Raw genomic sequence first — 18,951 nt, 5'->3', positions numbered from 1 at the left:
AGGAGCATTGTAAGAAAGGTGGATGAGCTTAAAGCGTGGATTGATACCTGGAATTCTGATGTTGTAGCTATTAGTGAAACATGGTTGCAGGAAGGGTGTGATTGGCAACTAAATATTCCTGGATTTAGTTGCTTCAGGTGTGATAGAGTAGGAGGGGCCAGAGGAGGAAGTGTTGCATTGCTTGTCCGAGAAAATCTTATGGCGGTGCTTTGGAAGGATAGATTAGAGAGCTCCTCTAGGGAGGCCATTTGGGTGGAATTGAAGAATGGGAAAGGTGCAGTAACACTGATAGGAGTGTATTATAGGCCACCTAATGGGGCGCGTGAGTTGGAAGAGCAAATGTGTAAGGAGATAGCAGATATTTGTAGTAAACACAAGGTGGTGATTGTGGGAGATTTTAATTTTCCACAAGTAGACTGGGAAGCTCATTTTGTAAAAGGGCTGGAAGGTTTAGAGTTTGTGAAATGTGTGCAGGATAGTTTTTTGCAACAATACATAGAAGTACCGACTAGAGATGGGGCAGTGTTGGATCTCCTGTTAGGGAATGCGATAGGTCAGCTGACAGATGTATGTGTTGGGGAGCACTTCGGGTCCAGTGATCACAATAGCATTAGCTTCAATATAATTATGGAGAAGGACAGGACTGGACCTAGAGTTGAGATTTTTGATTGGAGAAAGGCTAACTTTGAGGGGATGCGAAGAGATTTAGAGAGAGTGGATTGGGTCAAGTTGTTTTATGGGAAGGATGTAATAGAGAAATGGAGGTCATTTAAGGGTGAAATTATGAGGGTACAGAATCTTTATGTTCCTGTTAGGGTGAAGGGAAAGGTTAAAGGTTTGAGAGCACCATGGTTTTCAAGGGATATTAGAAATTTGGTTCAGAAAAAGAGGGATGTCTACAATAGATATAGGCAGCATGGAGTAAAGGAATTGCTCGAGGAATATAAAGAATGTAAAAGGAATCTTAAGAAAGAGATTAGAAAAGCTAAAAGAAGATACCAGGTTGGTTTGGCAAATAAAGTGAAAGTAAATCCGAAAGGTTTCTACAGTTATATTAAAAGCAAGAGGATAGTGAGGGATAAAATTGGTCCCTTAGAGAATCAGAGTGGTCAGCTATGTGTGGAACCGAAGGAGATGGGAGAGATTTTGAATGATTTCTTCTCTTCGGTATTCACTAAGGAGAAGGATATTGAATTGTCTAAGGTGTGGGAAAAAAATAAGGAAGTTATGGAACCTATGACAATTAAAGAGGTGGAGGTACTGGCGCTTTTAAGAAATTTAAAAGTGGATAAATCTCCGGGTCCTGACAGGATATTCCCCAGGACCTTGAGGGAACTTTGTGTAGAAATAGCAGGAGCTCTGACGGAGATCTTTAATATGTCATTAGAAACGGGGATTGTGCCGGAGGATTGGCATATTGCTCATGTGGTTCCATTGTTTAAAAAGGGTTCTAGAAGGAAGCCTAGCAATTATAGACCTGTCAGTTTGACATCAGTGGTGGGTAAATTAATGAAAAGTATTCTTAGAGATAGTATTTATTATTATCTGGATAGACGGGATCTGATTAGAAGTAGCCAGCATGGATTTGTGCGTGGAAGGTCATGTTTGACAAACCTTATTGAATTTTTTGAAGAAGTTACGAGGAATGTTGACGAGGGTAAGGTAGTGGATGTAGTCTATATGGACTTCAGCAAAGCCTTTGACAAAGTTCCACATGGAAGGTTAGTTAAGAAGGTTCAGTCGTTAGGTATTAATGCTGGAGTAATAAAATGGATTCAACAGTGGCTAGATGGGAGATGCCAGAGAGTAGTGGTGGATAATTGTTTATCGGGATGGAGGCCGGTGACCAGCGGGGTGCCTCAGGGATCTGTTTTGGGCCCAATGTTGTTTGTAATATACATAAATGATCTGGATGATGGGGTGGTAAATTGGATTAGTAAGTATGCCGATAATACTAAGGTAGGAGGTGTTGTGGATAATGAGATGGATTTTCAAAGCTTGCAGGGAGATTTATGCCGGTTAGAAGAATGGGGGGGTGGAGTTTCAAGATGGCGACGTAAACATCTGCCTTTTAGGCGCTCTTCACTTTTCTAACTATAATCACCCTTTAATCTAATCTTTTCGAATTTAATCAAATGAGTTGATATTTTCGATTGACTTTTTTTTCTTTTAAAACTATATTTGATCTAACTTTGCCGAACTTAAAATGGCTACAAGTAAGAAATCGTCTAAGGAGCCTTTATCTGTTGAAACAATTTCTAATCTTCTGGACACTAAACTTGCAGGTTTGGATAACAAGCTGCAAAGTAAAATGGCAAGTTTGGAAAGTAAAATGGCAAGTTTGGAAAACACGTTTACCACGAAAATGTCTGAACTTGAAGGAGCTGTTAAATCGCTTGATACTAAGTTTCAATCGCAGGCATCGGTTATTCAGCGGCATGAAGATAAGTTGGCGACTCTTGAAAAATTAATTGTTGAAAAAGTACGTACAATTGAAGTGTTGGATAAGAAGGTACAATCGACTCTTAAGACTGTAGATCAGTATAAGTTTAAAATTTCTGATCTCGAAAATCGATCTCGCAGACAGAATTTGCGTATTATCGGGTTTCCCGAAAAAGTTGAGTCCGGTGATTTAACTGAATTTTTCTCTAATTTACTATGGGAAATTTTCGGTGATGAAGGTTTGAAAACTAAACCTGTTATTGACCGTGCTCACAGAGTTGCGAGGTTTTCGTCTGTGCCTGATAAACCACGAGCGGTGATTGTTCGCCTTCATTATCCTCGTGAGAAAGAGCTTTTAATTCGATTAGCTCGTAAAAAAGGTATGATTTCCTACAAAAACTTTCAATTTCGAATAGTTGAGGATTATTCTTTTGAAGTAATGAGAGCCAGGATCGCTTTTAAACCAGTGATGGCAGAGATTCATTCGATCGGACTTAGACAAGCTTTAATGTATCCAGCGAAGCTTAGAATTGTGCTGCCCGACAACAGTCAACGATTTTTCAACACTCTGGAAGAAGCGAAGAAATTTGTTGGAGAATTTCGATCTTCTACTGCAACTTGAACTATGTGTTATGTGGAAGATTTTTCGGAGAGAGGATATCTTTCTATTTTAAGTTTTAACCTATGAAGTTGGGTTATAACTTTTTATTTTTTGATCTATGGGTCCGGTTTTTTTTACTAGCTTCATTGTTTATAGATGTTTTTTTTTAGTTTTGATAATATTCTTTTTTTTCTTTCTGTTTTGGTTATATACGTTTATATTTTGCATTAATGATTTATCTTTTTTTTAAGATGTTTATTTTTCCCGTAAGATTCTGTTTTTTACAAGCATTTATCTGTTTGCCTGTACTCAGATATGGGACGAATGTTTTGGATTTTTAGTTTTTTTTATATATATGTTGTACTGTTTATTATATCCCTTTCTTTTTAAATGTTATTTTGTCTTTTAACAGATCGCTGAACTCACTTTTGTATTTAGTAATATGGCTTTTTCAAAATGGCGTTTCTTCTTCCCATAAGTCTTTGCTCTTGAAACGTCATCTTGTATTTGAATATGGGATTTTTTTTTAAAGGTATACTACACTTTTAAATTTTGACGTTTATACCTTTTTTTATTAATGATTGTTGTATTATATTAGTTTTTTTTATTATTCTGATTGATATATATTTTTTTTTTGCAACTCTATATTTTAATTTGGGTGATATATAGTTTTCTTCTAATCTTTTTTTTTTATAGAGCTGCCATCTTGAAATGGGGGTAATATTAGTATTAGATTATGCGCCTGCCGCTTGGCTTTTTTTCGAAGGGTGGGGGGAGGGGGTAGGGATCTTTTTTCACGCTTTTGCTTTTTATTTTTTTGCTTTTAGTTTATGGGCCGACTTTAAATTACTAATATTGTTGAGGTGTCATGTTCTCCGGCTGCTCCTGAATCAATTTTCCTCCTTCCTGAATTGTGGGTTATGTGTCTTTTTAACCTTTTATGATACACACAATTAATATTGGTATGATGGATAGATCTGTTAACTTTATCTCCTGGAATACTAATGGTTTAAATCATCCGATTAAACGCAAAAAAATATTTAAAGTATTCCATAGACTGAATGCTAATATTATCTTTGCACAGGAGACCCATATCAGGAGGGAGGATAATCAACGTTTTTTTAGGTTCTGGAAGGGTCAACAATTTCATTCGAATTGTACCGCCAAAATTAGGGGTGTGTCTATTTTTATAGATCCCTCAATATCGTTTACACATCATGAAATTATCTCTGACCCACAGGGTAGATTTTTGTTGATAACTGGTTTACTTTTCCATCGGAAAGTTGTTCTAGTTAATATTTATGCTCCAAACTTTGATTGCCCTGAATTTTTTAGACGTTTATTTACCTCTCTTCCTAATCTAAATGAATATATGTTGATAATGGGTGGAGATTTTAATTGTTGTTTGAATCCTTCGATGGATAGATCTAAACCTATTCGCACTCTTCCGAATAGATCAGCCCTACTTATTAATTCATTTTTGGTTGACTCGGGAATTACAGAAATATGGCAGTTTTTGAACCCTAAAGATAAAGAATTTTCTTTTTTTTCACATGTATATCATAGTTACTCTAGAATTGACTATTTTCTTATTGATCATCGGTTATTAACGGATGTTATTGATTGTAAATATGATTCTATTACTATTTCGGATCATGCACCTTTGAAGTTATCTATTAAGATTTCGGACTATTCCAATAACACCAGATCTTGGAGACTTAACGCTACTTTGCTTCAAGACCCGGAATTTATTACTTATATAAAACAGCAAATTGACTTGTTCTTTTCTACAAACTGTACTGAAGAAATCGACAGAGGAATACTTTGGGACTCTTTTAAGGCTTTTATTCGTGGTCAAATTATCTCATATTCTGTTGGTAAAAGAAAACAAAGATATTTAGATATTGCTTTATTGGTGGATAAAATTAAGGAAATTGATAAGATTTATTCCGTGACTCCTACCAAAGAACTTTATAAGAAGAGAGTTGAGCTTCAAATGGAACATAGTTTACTATTATCTTCTTCAATTGAAAATCAATTAATTAGGACCAGGGCTCAATTTTATATTCATAGTGACCGTACTGGTAAACTGTTAGCTAATCAATTAAAGGCTATCTCGACTAAGCGACAAATTATTAAAATTCGCAAATCAGACGGTAATTTAACTACTGATCATAAAGAAATTAATAATACCTTTCAAGATTTTTATAAATCTTTATATCATTCAGAATTTGATGGTGACCAGTCCATGATAGATAATTTTTTTAACAATTTGAATATTCCTAAACTGACTGATGAAGATCATAGCCTGTTAGATGCTCCTATTTCTATAGTGGAAATAGGAGAGGCTATTTCATCAATGAACTCAGGGAAAGCTCCTGGTCCTGATGGTTATATAGTAGAATTTTTTAAAACTTTTTCTTCTTTGCTTTCTCCTTGGTTATGTGAAATTTTTAATGATGCGTTTGCTAAGAAGAGATTACCTCAATCTTTTTATGAAGCTAATATTTCTCTAATTCTTAAAAAAGATAAAGATCCTACTTTATGTACATCTTATCGCCCTATATCATTATTAAATGTAGATTCTAAGATTCTTACAAAAATTTTAGCTATTAGATTAGAAAAAGTACTGTCTCAGATTATTTCAGAAGATCAAACTGGTTTTATGAGGAATCGGTATTCCTTTTTTAATGTTAGAAAATTGATTAATATAATTCATACTTCACCACCCACAATCCCAGAATGTGTTATTTCATTAGATGCTGAAAAAGCTTTTGATAGAGTTGAATGGATATATTTATTTAATACATTGAGAAATTTTAATTTTAGTCCTAATTTTATATCATGGATTAAATTAATATATCATAAACCTGTTGCTTCTGTTTTTACGAATAACCACAGATCCTCTTTTTTTCAATTATCTCGTGGTACGAGACAAGGTTGTCCCTTAAGTCCTTTATTATTTAATATTGCATTAGAACCTTTAGCTATTGCTATTCGTGAATCTCCTAATATTTTTGGTATTACCCGTAATGAGAAGTTATATAAATTATCTCTTTATGCTGATGATTTGCTGTTATATATTTCTGACCCTGATAGGTCTATTCCTGCTATTTTATCCTTGTTGGTTCAATTTGGTACTTTTTCTGGTTATAAACTAAATTTAGATAAGAGTGAATTATTTCCTTTAAATGCACAAACTTTATTGACTGATAGGACACCATTTAAAGTTGTTACTGATAACTTCACTTATCTAGGTATAAAAATTACCAAGAAATATAAAGATTTATTCAGAATGAATTTTTTACCTATGTTTCATCAAATTCATCAACTTACTACAAGATGGTCTCCCTTGTTTTTATCATTAATTGGTAGGATTAATGCTGTCAAAATGATGATTTTACCGAAATTTTTATATTTATTCCAAGCCCTACCAGTTTTTATTCCTAAATCTTTTTTTGATAACATTGATTCAAAAATTTCTTCATTTGTGTGGCAAAATAAAAACCCTAGGTTAAGTAAAAAGCAATTGCAAAAATCAAAAAAAGATGGTGGTTTAGCTTTACCTAATTTTAGATTTTATTATTGGGCAAATAATATTCGTAATTTATTGTATTGGAAATTAGATTTGGATTCACCACTGTGCCCACAGTGGGTAAATTTGGAATGTAATGAGGTAAAGGGATATTCTCTATTCTCTGTTCTTGGTTCTTGTCTTCCTGCGGATTTAGTTAAATTTAATAAACAAATACTTAATCCTGTTATTAAACATACATTACGAATTTGGTTTCAATTTCGTAAGTTTTTTATTTTGAAAAACTTTGTTCTTGATAGCCCTATCTTATTTAATTTCTTTTTCAAACCCTCCTGGACAGATCAAGCTTTTAACATATGGAAAAGGAAAGGTATAAAATGTTTTCGTGATCTCTTTTTTGAAGATACTTTGATGTCATTTGATCAACTTTCTAATAAATTTGAACTACCTAAATCTAATTTTTTCAGATACTTACAAATTAGAAATTTTTTACATAAAGTTTTACCATCTTTTCCTAATTCAACTTTGATGGACACTACAGATTTGATCTTTATCTTAAATCCTTGTCAGAAGGGATTAGTAGCTTTTATTTATAATATGATTATGAAGATACAACCAGAAATATCAGTTAGAATTAAACAAGAATGGGAAAAAGAACTTCAATACAACATATCAACAGATAAATGGGAAAAAATTTTGCAAATGGTTAATTCTTCTTCTATATGTGCTAAACATGCTTTAATACAATTTAAAATTGTACATAGAGCTCATATGTCTAAAGATAAACTTGCTCGATTCTATTCTCATATTAACCCTCTATGTGACAGATGTCATTTAGCAGTGGCCTCATTAACCCATATGTTTTGGTCATGTCCCACTTTACATAATTATTGGAAGGATATATTTACTACTATTTCCTCAATTTGGAATATAGATTTACAACCTCATTTTATTACTGCAATTTTTGGCATACCAAATGAAGATGGCAATCAGTTTTCCCCCTCAATCAGACGAATGATTGCTTTTGTAACATTAATGGCCAGAAGGTCTATACTACAAAATTGGAAAGAAGTAAATCCTCCTACTACATTTCAATGGCTTTCTCAAACTATTTCTTGTCTGAGTTTGGAAAAAATTAGAAGCACTATTTTTGACTCATCAATTAAATTTGAAGAAACTTGGAGACCGTTTATTCGACATTTTCATATGAATTAATTTGGCCTTCTCCAGACCTTTCTGCTTATTCATGTTCAGGTATGGAGTTCCGGAGTTCTTTGACACTATCTTATACTTGTAAACTGTTATTATTGCCTATGTTAGTTTAGTTTAGTGTTTTATTTTTTTTAATATATTTTTTTTCTCACATATTTTTTAATATTTTTTTTTCTTTTTTAATGGTTATTTGTTTTTTTTTCATATAATCATGTGGACTTGATTAAGGTATTTTCTTTTGTTGATGTTTAGTAGGATATTATTATCTTATTATCAATGTGATTTCAAGTCTATTGTATTTATAATTTACTTATTACTATGTTATTTTTTTTTGTGTATATGTGAAAATTAATAAAAAGATTGAAAAAGAAAGAAAGAAAAAAAGAAAGAATGGGCTGAACGTTGGCAGATGGAGTTTAATGCTGAGAAGTGTGAGGTTCTACATTTTGGCAGGAATAATCCAAATAGAACATACAGAGTAAATGGTAGGGCATTGAGGAATGCAGAGGAACAGAGAGATCTAGGAATAACTGTGCATAGTTCCCTGAAAGTGGAGTCTCATGTAGATAGGGTGGTGAAGAGGGCTTTTGGAACGCTGGCCTTTATAAATCAAAGCATTGAGTACAGAAGTTGGGATGTAATGCTAAAGTTGTACAAGGCATTGGTAAGGCCAAATTTGGAATATTGTGTGCAGTTCGGGTCACCGAATTATAGGAAAGATATCAATAAATTAGAGAGAGTGCAGAGACGATTTACTAGGATGTTACCTGGGTTTCTGCAATTAAGTTACAGAGAAAGGTTGAACAAGTTAGGTCTCTATTCATTGGAGCGTAGAAGGTTGAGGGGGGATTTGATCGAGGTATTTAAAATTTTGAGAGGGATAGATAGAGTTGACGTGAACAGGCTGTTTCCATTGAGAGTAGGGGAGATTCAAACTAAAGGACATGATTTGAGAGTTAGGGGGCAGAAGTTTAAGGGAAACACGAGGGGGTATTTCTTTACTCAAAGAGTGATAGCTGTGTGGAATGAGCTTCCTGTAGAAGTAGTAGAGGCCAGTTCAGTTGTGTCATTTAAGGTAAAATTGGATAGGTATATGGACAGGAAAGGAGTGGAGGGTTATGGGCTGAGTGCGGGTAGGTGGGACTAGGTGAGATTAAGGATTCGGCACGGACTAGGAGGGCCAAGATGGCCTGTTTCCGTGCTGTGATTGTTATATGATTATATGGTTACTCTTATTGGATTGATATAACACTGGGAATTTCTGAAATGGTGAGAGAGTGAATACAAATCACCAATAATCTTGCACAGCAGCTTCAAGCTGAAAATAGTTATAATAAGAAAAATGTTCCTGCCACCGGAAAAAGTCATGGAGTCATAGAGCACTACAACACAGAAGCAAGCCATTTGGCCCATCTAGTCTATGCTGAACTAGATCCATTGTTCCATTGAAACTAGATGCCTAGTTCCATTGACCTGCACATGGACCATATCTCACCATACCTCCTATTCAAATGTCTCTTAAATATTGAAATCAAACCCACATCCACCCTCACACTCACACCACCATCATGTTCCCCTTAAACTTTTCACCTTAACCCATGACCCCCAGATCTAGTCTCACCCAACCTCAGTGGAAAAGTGTTAACTTCAATTCCATTACTTACTATTGTCTATTCAAATATGTTTTTGGATTGTTTTAGCAAGGCTGATATCAGTCTAGAACAATAATTTTACCAGCAACAAAATAACCAGCTAGAGGAACTCAGTAGTTGGAGCAGCATCTATGAGGGGATAGGCAGTGTGAATGTTTCAGGTTAAAACCCTTCTTCGTTCCTGATATACCTTTGTCATACAATGCATTTGTTTATGTTGTAATTCTATGCCCATATTTAAACCATTACTTTCCAAGGTTTAGCAGTCCTGTTGTAATTATGCCCTCCTGCTAGTGGCATTGCTGCAGTTTTACATCTCCCCACTCTACACTGCACAAAGACTCCTTGCTCCAAGATTCAATATCCAGATTTATTTATCACATATACATCAAAACATACAGTGAAGTGCATTATTTGCATAAAACTAACACATGTGCTGGGGGCAGCCTACAAGTGTTACCATACATTCTAGCACCAACATACCATGCCCACATGACTGACAGAACAGCATTGAATACAAGCGACAAAACAACAGCAGTAAAAAATGCCCCTTTCCAATCTCAGTGTTTTGAAATTCTTCTTTCAGGATGTGTTCAACACTGACAATGTGCTTTAATTATCTAATGCTGTGTCCTTGGAGCTTTAAACCAGCCTTATAATGTTAAGAAGTTAGCATCTCGTAGGCCGTTTGTGACCCTGGATATTTTTTGTAAGGGTCATAGCAGCTAAGAGCTTGAGAAAAAGTATAGAAGCACAAATGTTTTCTCATAAGATAAGCTGAGTGAGTGACATCATCCTTGGTATACGATTAGTGCTTAACTTCTGTTTTTGCTTAGAGTAACTTGTATCATTGCTTGATTAATTGCTGTGAGAAACATATTCTGCTTTGTACCCCTTATGGCACCTGCAAGGTAAGCATTAAAAAGAGTGGCTATTTTCAAGGGCAGGAAGCTTTGTCTGTCTGTATTCAGACAAAGTGACAATTAAAACTGTTATACGAATAATTTATTACTGATAAAGTTAACAATACTCATCTGTACAGAAACTAAGGGGGTGTACCCACATGTATCTGTGTATGTGACTGCATGTATATAAAAAGAACTGTATTTGCTTCAGGAGACCTTCAAAGCAGCCTTCGAGAGAGAGTGCTTAAGGAGGGATCTCTCAGGTAACTTGCTAATAAAGAGTTAAAGTTACTTTCACCGTAGTACATGGTGTCTTTGCATCGGGTAGATTACGACAGCCTCGCAGTACAAGGGTGGGGTCAGGTATTGCTCAAAATGTAGAGAGATTCGCCACCGAGAAGGAGCTTAGAGAATTACTCAGGTTTTTAAGGAATCCAGTAACTTTTCAGATGTTAGTCATGAATTATTCTGATTCTAAAACTTGATAAAACCCAGGAAAAGATGGCAAATCAGGTTCACCATTTTTAGACTATCTCTTAATCACAAATCAGAGAGAATCTGCAGATACTGGAAACCTGAGTATTGGATGCTGGAAACACAAACAAAAATTATGGAGGAACTCAGCAGGCCAGGCAACACCTGTGGAAAAAAGTACAGTTAACGTTTCAGGCCCACACCCTTTGGCAGGACTGGAGAAAAAGAGCTGAGGAGTAGATAAATAGGGAACGGGAGAGAGAATCACAAGGAGACAGGTAAAACCAAGAGGGGGAGGGCTGAAGTACATAGCTGGGAAGTTGAGTGGTAAAAGAAATACAGAGTTAGAGAAAGAGGAGTCTGGTAGGTGGGGATAGAAGGCCACAGGAAGAAAGAAAAGTGGGGAGGAGCACCAGATGGAGGCGATGGGCAGGCAAGGAGATAAGATGAGAGAGGGAAAAGGGGATGAGGACGGGTGATGAGGGGGATGCCATTACCAGAAGTTCGAGAAATCGATGTTCATGCTATCAAGTTGGTGGCTACTCAGGCAGAACATAAGACGTTGTTTCTCCAACCTGAGTGTAGCCTCATCACAACAGTAGTGGAGGTCATGTACTGATATATCAGAATGGGAATGGGAAGTGGAAATAAAATGGGTGGCCACTGGGAGATCCTGTTTCTTCTGGCGAACAGAGTGTAGGAAAAATTGCATGTTATTAAAATGGAGACAGATTTGTCCTGTGCCACTTGGTTCAATTTCCTATCCTGTAAATGTGCTTCTCCACAAGTTTAACTTAATTTGCATACTCAGTTTCTCCCATCACTATTCAACAAATCAACTGTCCAAGCATGTCCCTTTGACACAGTGGCTGCAATTCCAATATACTGGTCACCTTGAAGCATTAAGCCACCTTCATACTGCTAAAGTCCAAGAAAAATTTAATCCCAATATCCAACATGACATCAAAACAAAAGATTGAGCATGGGGAGAAGTCACAAATGAAAGACTGTTAATAGACTCTCCAGCCTCTGTATTGCCCCAGAGCAATCTTATATTAGCTAAGTTCATGCAATAAAAGAAAACATCAGACCTTTCGAAGACGATCTCATCGTTGTGGATCCACTGAATGGAGGGTGTTGGATATCCGGACACCACACATGGTAGAATTACTGACTGCCCTGCCACTTTACTAATGGAGACAGGTTGCTGGAGAAATTTCAGCTGTCGCTCTGCACCCATTTCTGAAAAACACACAAGAGAGAGCTGTTAGTTATCACAGCTGCACATGGTTCTGTTTCCATTAATAAAGAGCACCTACAAAGTTCTTGTATCAGAAGCCACTGGAAGAGAACAAAGGGAAAGAGCAGATTACAATTTTGTAAAATAGATGTGGAATGCAATGTGATAAATGATGCTTGCTTCAACTCAAAAATTATTCTCCACAGTGGGACATTTCCAAATCAGGTACAACATTATTCAACAGAGATACATTCACAAAGTAAAACCCAACAGAAATTCTCCCATTTCTCAGTTGCTTTACTTTTTCTGTGCAAAACTGCCAAATTAGGAACAGAGTACATCTGGAAATCCAAACTTGCTTCACGTAAATGCAGAGGTCTAAGCAGGTAAGACTTTCTTTGTGTAGATTGCTTGGATTTCATAAGTCTAACTGCAGAGTCTCGGACATTATGCACTATTTGTTACAATTGACGGTTACCTGGCAAAACTGTAAGCTCTACCTCTTCACTCGTCTTGGAAGAACCTGCAATTTCTACAGAACAGCGATATGGGCCAACATCACTGTTGGTGGTGTTGCTGATCTCCAATGCACCACTGGGGAGTTTCAGGAACCTGCCTTCCAACACCATAAGTTGCCGGTTATGCTCCCACCTCACAAATGGAACAAGATCAGCGTTCACCTCACAGCCAAGCAGGGCAGTGTCGCCTTGGTGCACTGAGACGGCCTCAGGCTGACCACTGAATCGAGGAAGACCTGAAACAAGAAAGATCATGAGCCATTTCTACATTGCTACAAGAAATTATAAAATATTACCCAAAAGCAAAATACTGCAGATACTCAAAATTCAAAATAAAAACAGAAAATTTTTAAAATAGAAGAAAACAGAGTTAATGATTCAACTTAGTTTTTCTTTGTAGTTCTGAAGAAACATCATGGAGAAGAATTGTAAACTGTTTCTCTCACCACAGATGTGTTCTGACCAGATAAGTATTCAGGATTTCTAATTTTATAGCAGCGTGTAGCCATTCATCTCACTAATCCCATTTGCAATATGACAGTCTTTAGCTTTTTAACAGCTAATTTATTAACTAAAACAGGGGTTCCCAATGTTTTTCATAACATGTTCCCCTACCATTAACCAAGAGGTCCATGAACCCCAGGCTGGGAAACCCTGTTCCAAAGTATAGTTAAAACTGTAATGAAGGAACTGCAACACCAATATCTGTATAGTATGCTCTCAGAAATATTAATGAAATAGATGCTCAAATTATCTACCTTGACAATATTGATTGAGGGTTAAATGTTGGCTAGGTTAAGGAGAAGAGTTCTTCTACAAAATATATACTCAGTGGCTACTTTATTAGGTACACCTGTCTGCCTGCTCATTAATGCAAATATTTAACCAGCCAATCATGTGGCAGCAACACAAAGCACGCAGACATGATTAAGAAATTCAAAGTTCAGACCAAACATCACAATAGGGAAAGAAACATGGAATGTTTGCTGTTGCCAGACAGCATGGTTTGAGTATCTTCCAAACTACTGATCTCCTGGAAGTTTCATACACAACAGTCTCTAGAGCAGTAGCAAGCAGCAGTTTATGATCAAGAGCACCTATGGGAGAGATCAGAGGAGTATGGCCAGACTGGTTAAGCTGGCAGGGTGTACCTAATAAAGTGGCCACTGAGTGGAAGTGAAGGAGTTTTTACACTTTCTAAGTGGGTCCTTGGTTTAATGGGAGATCTGAAAGATAGCACTTCAAACAAAATCACACTTTTACTTACTATTTAATTCAGTAGCCTGAAGTGGATTTATGAGCTCTGGAGAGGGCATTAGCCTAAAACTTTCCAACCCTGATTCACTCATTGCCAAAAAGACCAAGGAGCTGATCATTGACTTCAGGAGAAGAAAACCAGAGGTCCATGAACTAGTCCTCATCAGAAGATCAGAGGTGGAGAGGGACAGTAACTTTAAATTCCTTGGTGTTATAATTTCAGAAGACCTCTTCTGGGTCCAAATTACAAAGAAAGCATGGTGGCACCTTTACATACTTAGAACTTTGCAGAGATTCAGCCTGAGACCTGAAACTTTAACAAACTTCTATAGATGTGTAGTGGAGAGTACACTGACTGGGTGCATCACTGCCCGGTATGGAAATACCAATCTCTTTGAAAGGAAAATCCGATAGAAAGTAACGAATATCACCTAGTCCATCACAGGTAAAGCCCTCCCCACCATTGAGCAGATCTACACAGAGCTCTGTCACAGGAAAGCAGCACCCATCATCAAGAAACTTCACCATCTAAGTCACATTCCCTTCTTGCTGTTGCCATCAGGAAGAAGGTACAGGAGCCTCAGGTCTCACACTACCAGATTCAAGAACAGTTATTACTCCTCAAACATCAGGCTCTTGAACCAGAGGGGATAACTTCATAATTTTACTCCACTTCAGTGCCCCATCACCAAACTGTTCCCACAACCTATGGACTCACTTTCAGGAACTCTTCATCTCATATTCTCATTATATATTGCTTATTTTTTTTTAATACTGCATTTACAGTTTGCTGTCTTTTGCATACCAGCTGTTCGCCATGCTGGATGGGGTCTTTCATTGATTCTATTATGGTTTTTGGATACATTTAGTATGCCCACAAGTAAACAAATCTCAGGGTAGAATACAGTGACATATATGTACTTTGATAATTAATTTACTTTGAACTTTGAGGAAGGTAGGATTGAGCTAAAAAAACACACACACGTCTTTAGCCATATTTTCCAATGTGCCAAAAGTCCTTCGTAGTTTATTAGCAGCAATCTATAACTAGGATGGTCTGTGCTAAACACCTCTCACACCCTGACACATCCACAGCCAATGTGTTCACACTCAGACTATTTTTGGATTATCTGCAATAACATTTCATATCCTGCCCAGCAAGTGAATTTATCAGTGGGATTTGGATTGGACCCAGTATAGCAGAAGCCCAAGTACCTGCTGAAAGTGATCCTCACATTCTGTGAGTTACTAATCTCACTGTCATCCATATACAGCTCTACACTGTACATTGGCTGGGTCAGGGACAATCCCAAAACTCTGGCACTGAGCCTGGGCAACTCAAACAATGACAACAAACAAAATGAACAGATCTGCAGAAGTAAACAATTCTGAAGAAAGGATTTATTTTACTTATTTTGCTCCTCTGCTTGTTTGTACATCTGAAGACATCCCAACTTCTGTCACTACATAATGGAAGTGGGAAACATAAACAAGACTTTCATAGCTGCATTATAAATGCACACAGACATGCATTTGCATGCACACACAGATGCCCACACACATCATCATCTTCTTTGGCAGACCATCTGGATCAAGAATGATAGCATTTCTGTAGGTTGGGAGGCTGTCTTGGCTCTTTAAGGTTATTATAGATGAGGGCTGCAGTGGGAATAAGCTCCCACCAGCTATTAAATGCTCCCAATGTTGTGCATCTGAAATAGCCTATGACAACCAAAATCAGTTTCTGTCTTCATATGTGACTTAGCTACTAAACCTGGCAAAACTGCTTCTACTGTTAGGAGAAGGGGCAAAGATAAGTAACTGGCACCTTAAAACCAGTTGCTTTGGGCAGATGGGGCTTATTTAAGAGAAGAAAAACTCTAATCTCAAACCTCCATTGCCTTGCAGCTATATCCACTCTTGGGGAAAGCTTCAGGAGTGAACCCCAAGGAAATATCCAGGGCTGAAGTCCCTAAGTCAGTCTTACATTGAATTCAATGCTAACTGGTAACTCCTGCGATTCCACTGGTGCCAAACTGTTCCAGTCTCTACTGTTCCTTTGGATTCATCAGCTGGTTAGAGAGGGTCAGCTTACTGCCTGGGCTCTCCATATTATATTGGCCTGACTTGCAAATCACGTAAAGAGCTAGGATGCAATGTTCATGATCAACCCTGACCAACTGAGGCCTTGGAGACTGCCTTGACCCAGTGTGGGACTTGCAAACTCTGCCAAAATGTAAATGTTTGAAACGATGTGAATAGTTTCTGAGGTGGGATACTCCTTCCACCACTTCTTCAGGGTTTCTGTGTGCTGCAGATGCAAGGGCTCAACATTCTCAATGATATCCGTTTTGAAAGATCAAGTATCAAACATACGCTAAGTGTAACACCCTTACGCGTTCTTTTTGGCTTTTCCAATACCTTAGAACTCATCTTGCTTTAGGGTTGCACAAAACGGATGCACAAAATAAATCGACATAAAGTACAAATGCTCACAGACATGTGTTTAAGCAATGCCGGCTAGAATGCAGTTCCGGGGGAAGAGCCGGTCTGCTTTTTTTCACACGCTCACATGCTGCATTTTTCCACACACTGCCTTTTTCGCGCGCTGCCTTTTCTCGTAACAGTGAAAACACCTTCTGTTAGTGAAAACAGGTAACTAATGTAGGTCTTTCGGAACAGCAAGTTGGCGTAAATCAAACGTTTGAAAAACGGGGGACGCCTGTATTCAAATACTGTTGCACTGTAGAAAATGTGACAGACAATTTTCATATGGCAACTTTGTTCATACAGCAATGTAATGACAGGTGGATAATCTGTTCTGGTACATTCAAATGAGGAATAAATACTGCCCAGTATGCTGGGCAGAATAACTTCCCTACACCTCTCTCTGGAAAAACTGTATCCAAGTGAGAAAGCACATGGCCTTGGTTTAATATCTCAGACAAACAACAGAACCTCAAATAGTGCAGTAACTCCTCAGTGCAACACAGACATTTCAGACTGGAACACAGTAGTCAAGTGTTTGGATTAGAACCTGAGAAAACAACAGTCTGGCTGAAAGCAACCACTAGGCTGCTGCTGCTGATGGTAACCACCAAGTCTGAACTGTGGCAGAGACAAGAAGTGCACATATGCTTCTGCTTTACCAAGAGCTCGATATAGCAGATGCACTATAGATCCTCATGCCTGTCACTGGCAGCGGAAGCAGACTGAGATGTTAAATTAATAAGTTCAGACAACCCTTAAGCTCCGTACCAGAAAATACTCAGCATTTTTATAATTAGGAACATCACTGGCTCTGATTTAACGGTACTTGACAGTAATGTATTCAATGGATCTCCAGATCTAGCAGCACTTTTGAGGAGCATGGCTCAGGAATGCAGTGTAGGAAAGTGTATGGTGATGCACTTTGCTAGAAGAAATAAAGATGTAGATTGTTTTCTAAATAGAGAATGAATTCAGAAATTTGAGGTGAAAGGGTACTTGGGAGTCCTGGTGCAGGATTCCCTGAAGATTAACTAGCAAGGAAAGTCAGTAGTAAAGAAGGCAAATGCAATATTCGTGTCCATTTCAAGAAGACTTAACTAAAAAAGCAAGAATGTTATACTGAGGTTTTATGAAACATTGTAGAGGGTCCAAACGAGGTTAATGAGAATCATCCCAGGAATGAAAAGGTTAACGTATGAGGAGCATATGATAGTACTGGGCCTACACTTGCTGGAGTTTACAAGGATGGGGGGGGGGGGGGGGGAATCTCATTGAAACCTACTGAATATTGAAAGGCCTAGGCAGAGTGGATGTGGAGAAGGTGTTAAGGTGTTTTTCCATAGTGGGGGAGGGGGTCTAGGACCACAGGACACAGCCTCAGAATACAGGGGTGTCCACTTAGAACAGACATGAGAAGGAATTTAATACAGAAGCTAACAGTTTCTTGATTAGTTAGGATGTCAAAGGTTACAGGGAGAAGACACAAAAATGAGGTTGAGAGGAAATAAATCAGCCATGATCAAATGGCAGAGCAGAGTAGATAAACCAAATGGCCTAATTCTGCTCCTATGTCTTATGGTCTATCAGAAGAAGTTGGAACACATTGAGTTCTGGATCAATGCAAAAACATTCCCCACATTTTTACAGAACTGAAAGACTGGAGCAAAGGGCACCAGGAACATATGGAATCATGGAACAAGGGTTTGTGTCCTGGATACTGATGCACAGGTTTCATAGAGGTGGTGGTGGAGAAGCAACTCCTGGGCAAGCAGGCCAGCTGGATTCCTACTGCTCTTTTGCGTGAAGTAGTGCCTCCTGCTTTCTCTCCTGCCATGCTTGACTTCAATATTAGAACATGCCCCAGAGATGTATGCCCAGCCCCACTGCATATGCCAAAGGAAATAACTGTTCTTTATCAAATCCTTCTCAATTTAACCATCTCGATTAGCATCAGGCCTGCTAGGGATTTACAGACCCATCAGGTCAGGTCACACCTATTCAGCTGCTTAATTACGAGAAAAAAAATAGGATTTCCCCTTTCAAAAATGCTTTATTGTGACTTACTGAAGAGGTCATCTCCATGGCAATTCCAATATCAAAGAAACTCTGCTCCTATTACAACCAGCTGAAAAATGTGTCCATTAGAGGTAGTCATCAAAAAGCAGGCAACACAAAATCTCAAAAGGTTTGAATCTTTTTATATCAGTCGGCTCATCCACGCTCTTGAACTGCACTGCAATCTGCGTGTTCCTTAGTTCAAAGACATCTCCTTCCCTGAAGAAAATGAAACACAACCTTGATTCTTTTGATGACATAGTTTGAAAATTTGTTCTACTGTCAATCTGTCTTCGGTAGATCTTACTGCTGTTCAATTACAATGAACCCAACATAAATCACACAGTATAGAAGAGGAATTTTGGCCCATCAGCCCAGTGCTAGCTCTGCAATTAGTCCCACTCTCCTGATCTTTCCTCACAAGGAACGAGGTACTGAAGCCTCAGGACTCACAGCACCAGATTAAGGAATGGTTATTACCCCTCCACCATCAGGCCCTTGAACTCCACTTGCCCCATCATCAAAATGTTTCCACAACCAATGGACTCACTTTCAAGGATTCTTCATCTC

The 18,951-nt window shown here is 37.7% G+C and overlaps 1 protein-coding gene across 2 annotated transcripts in view; it reads right to left on the bottom strand.

Moving 5' to 3' along the window:
* LOC132378744 (neogenin-like) overlaps positions 1-18,951 on the bottom strand; it is a 383,956-nt gene that overhangs the window by 211,313 nt on the left and 153,692 nt on the right. For both annotated transcript variants that reach the window (XM_059945868.1, XM_059945867.1), the window contains exons 3-4: positions 12,540-12,815; positions 11,913-12,063 (exon numbers count right to left, since the gene is read on the bottom strand). In XM_059945868.1, coding sequence (XP_059801851.1) covers positions 11,913-12,063; positions 12,540-12,815 — 427 coding nt within the window. The remainder of the gene's footprint in view (positions 1-11,912; positions 12,064-12,539; positions 12,816-18,951) is intronic.

The sequence above is a fragment of the Hypanus sabinus genome, chromosome 21, assembly GCF_030144855.1.
Source record: "Hypanus sabinus isolate sHypSab1 chromosome 21, sHypSab1.hap1, whole genome shotgun sequence".
NCBI lineage: Eukaryota > Metazoa > Chordata > Chondrichthyes > Myliobatiformes > Dasyatidae > Hypanus > Hypanus sabinus.
The sequence above is the reverse complement of the archived record's forward strand: the minus strand, read 5'-3'. Positions and strand labels throughout refer to the sequence as shown.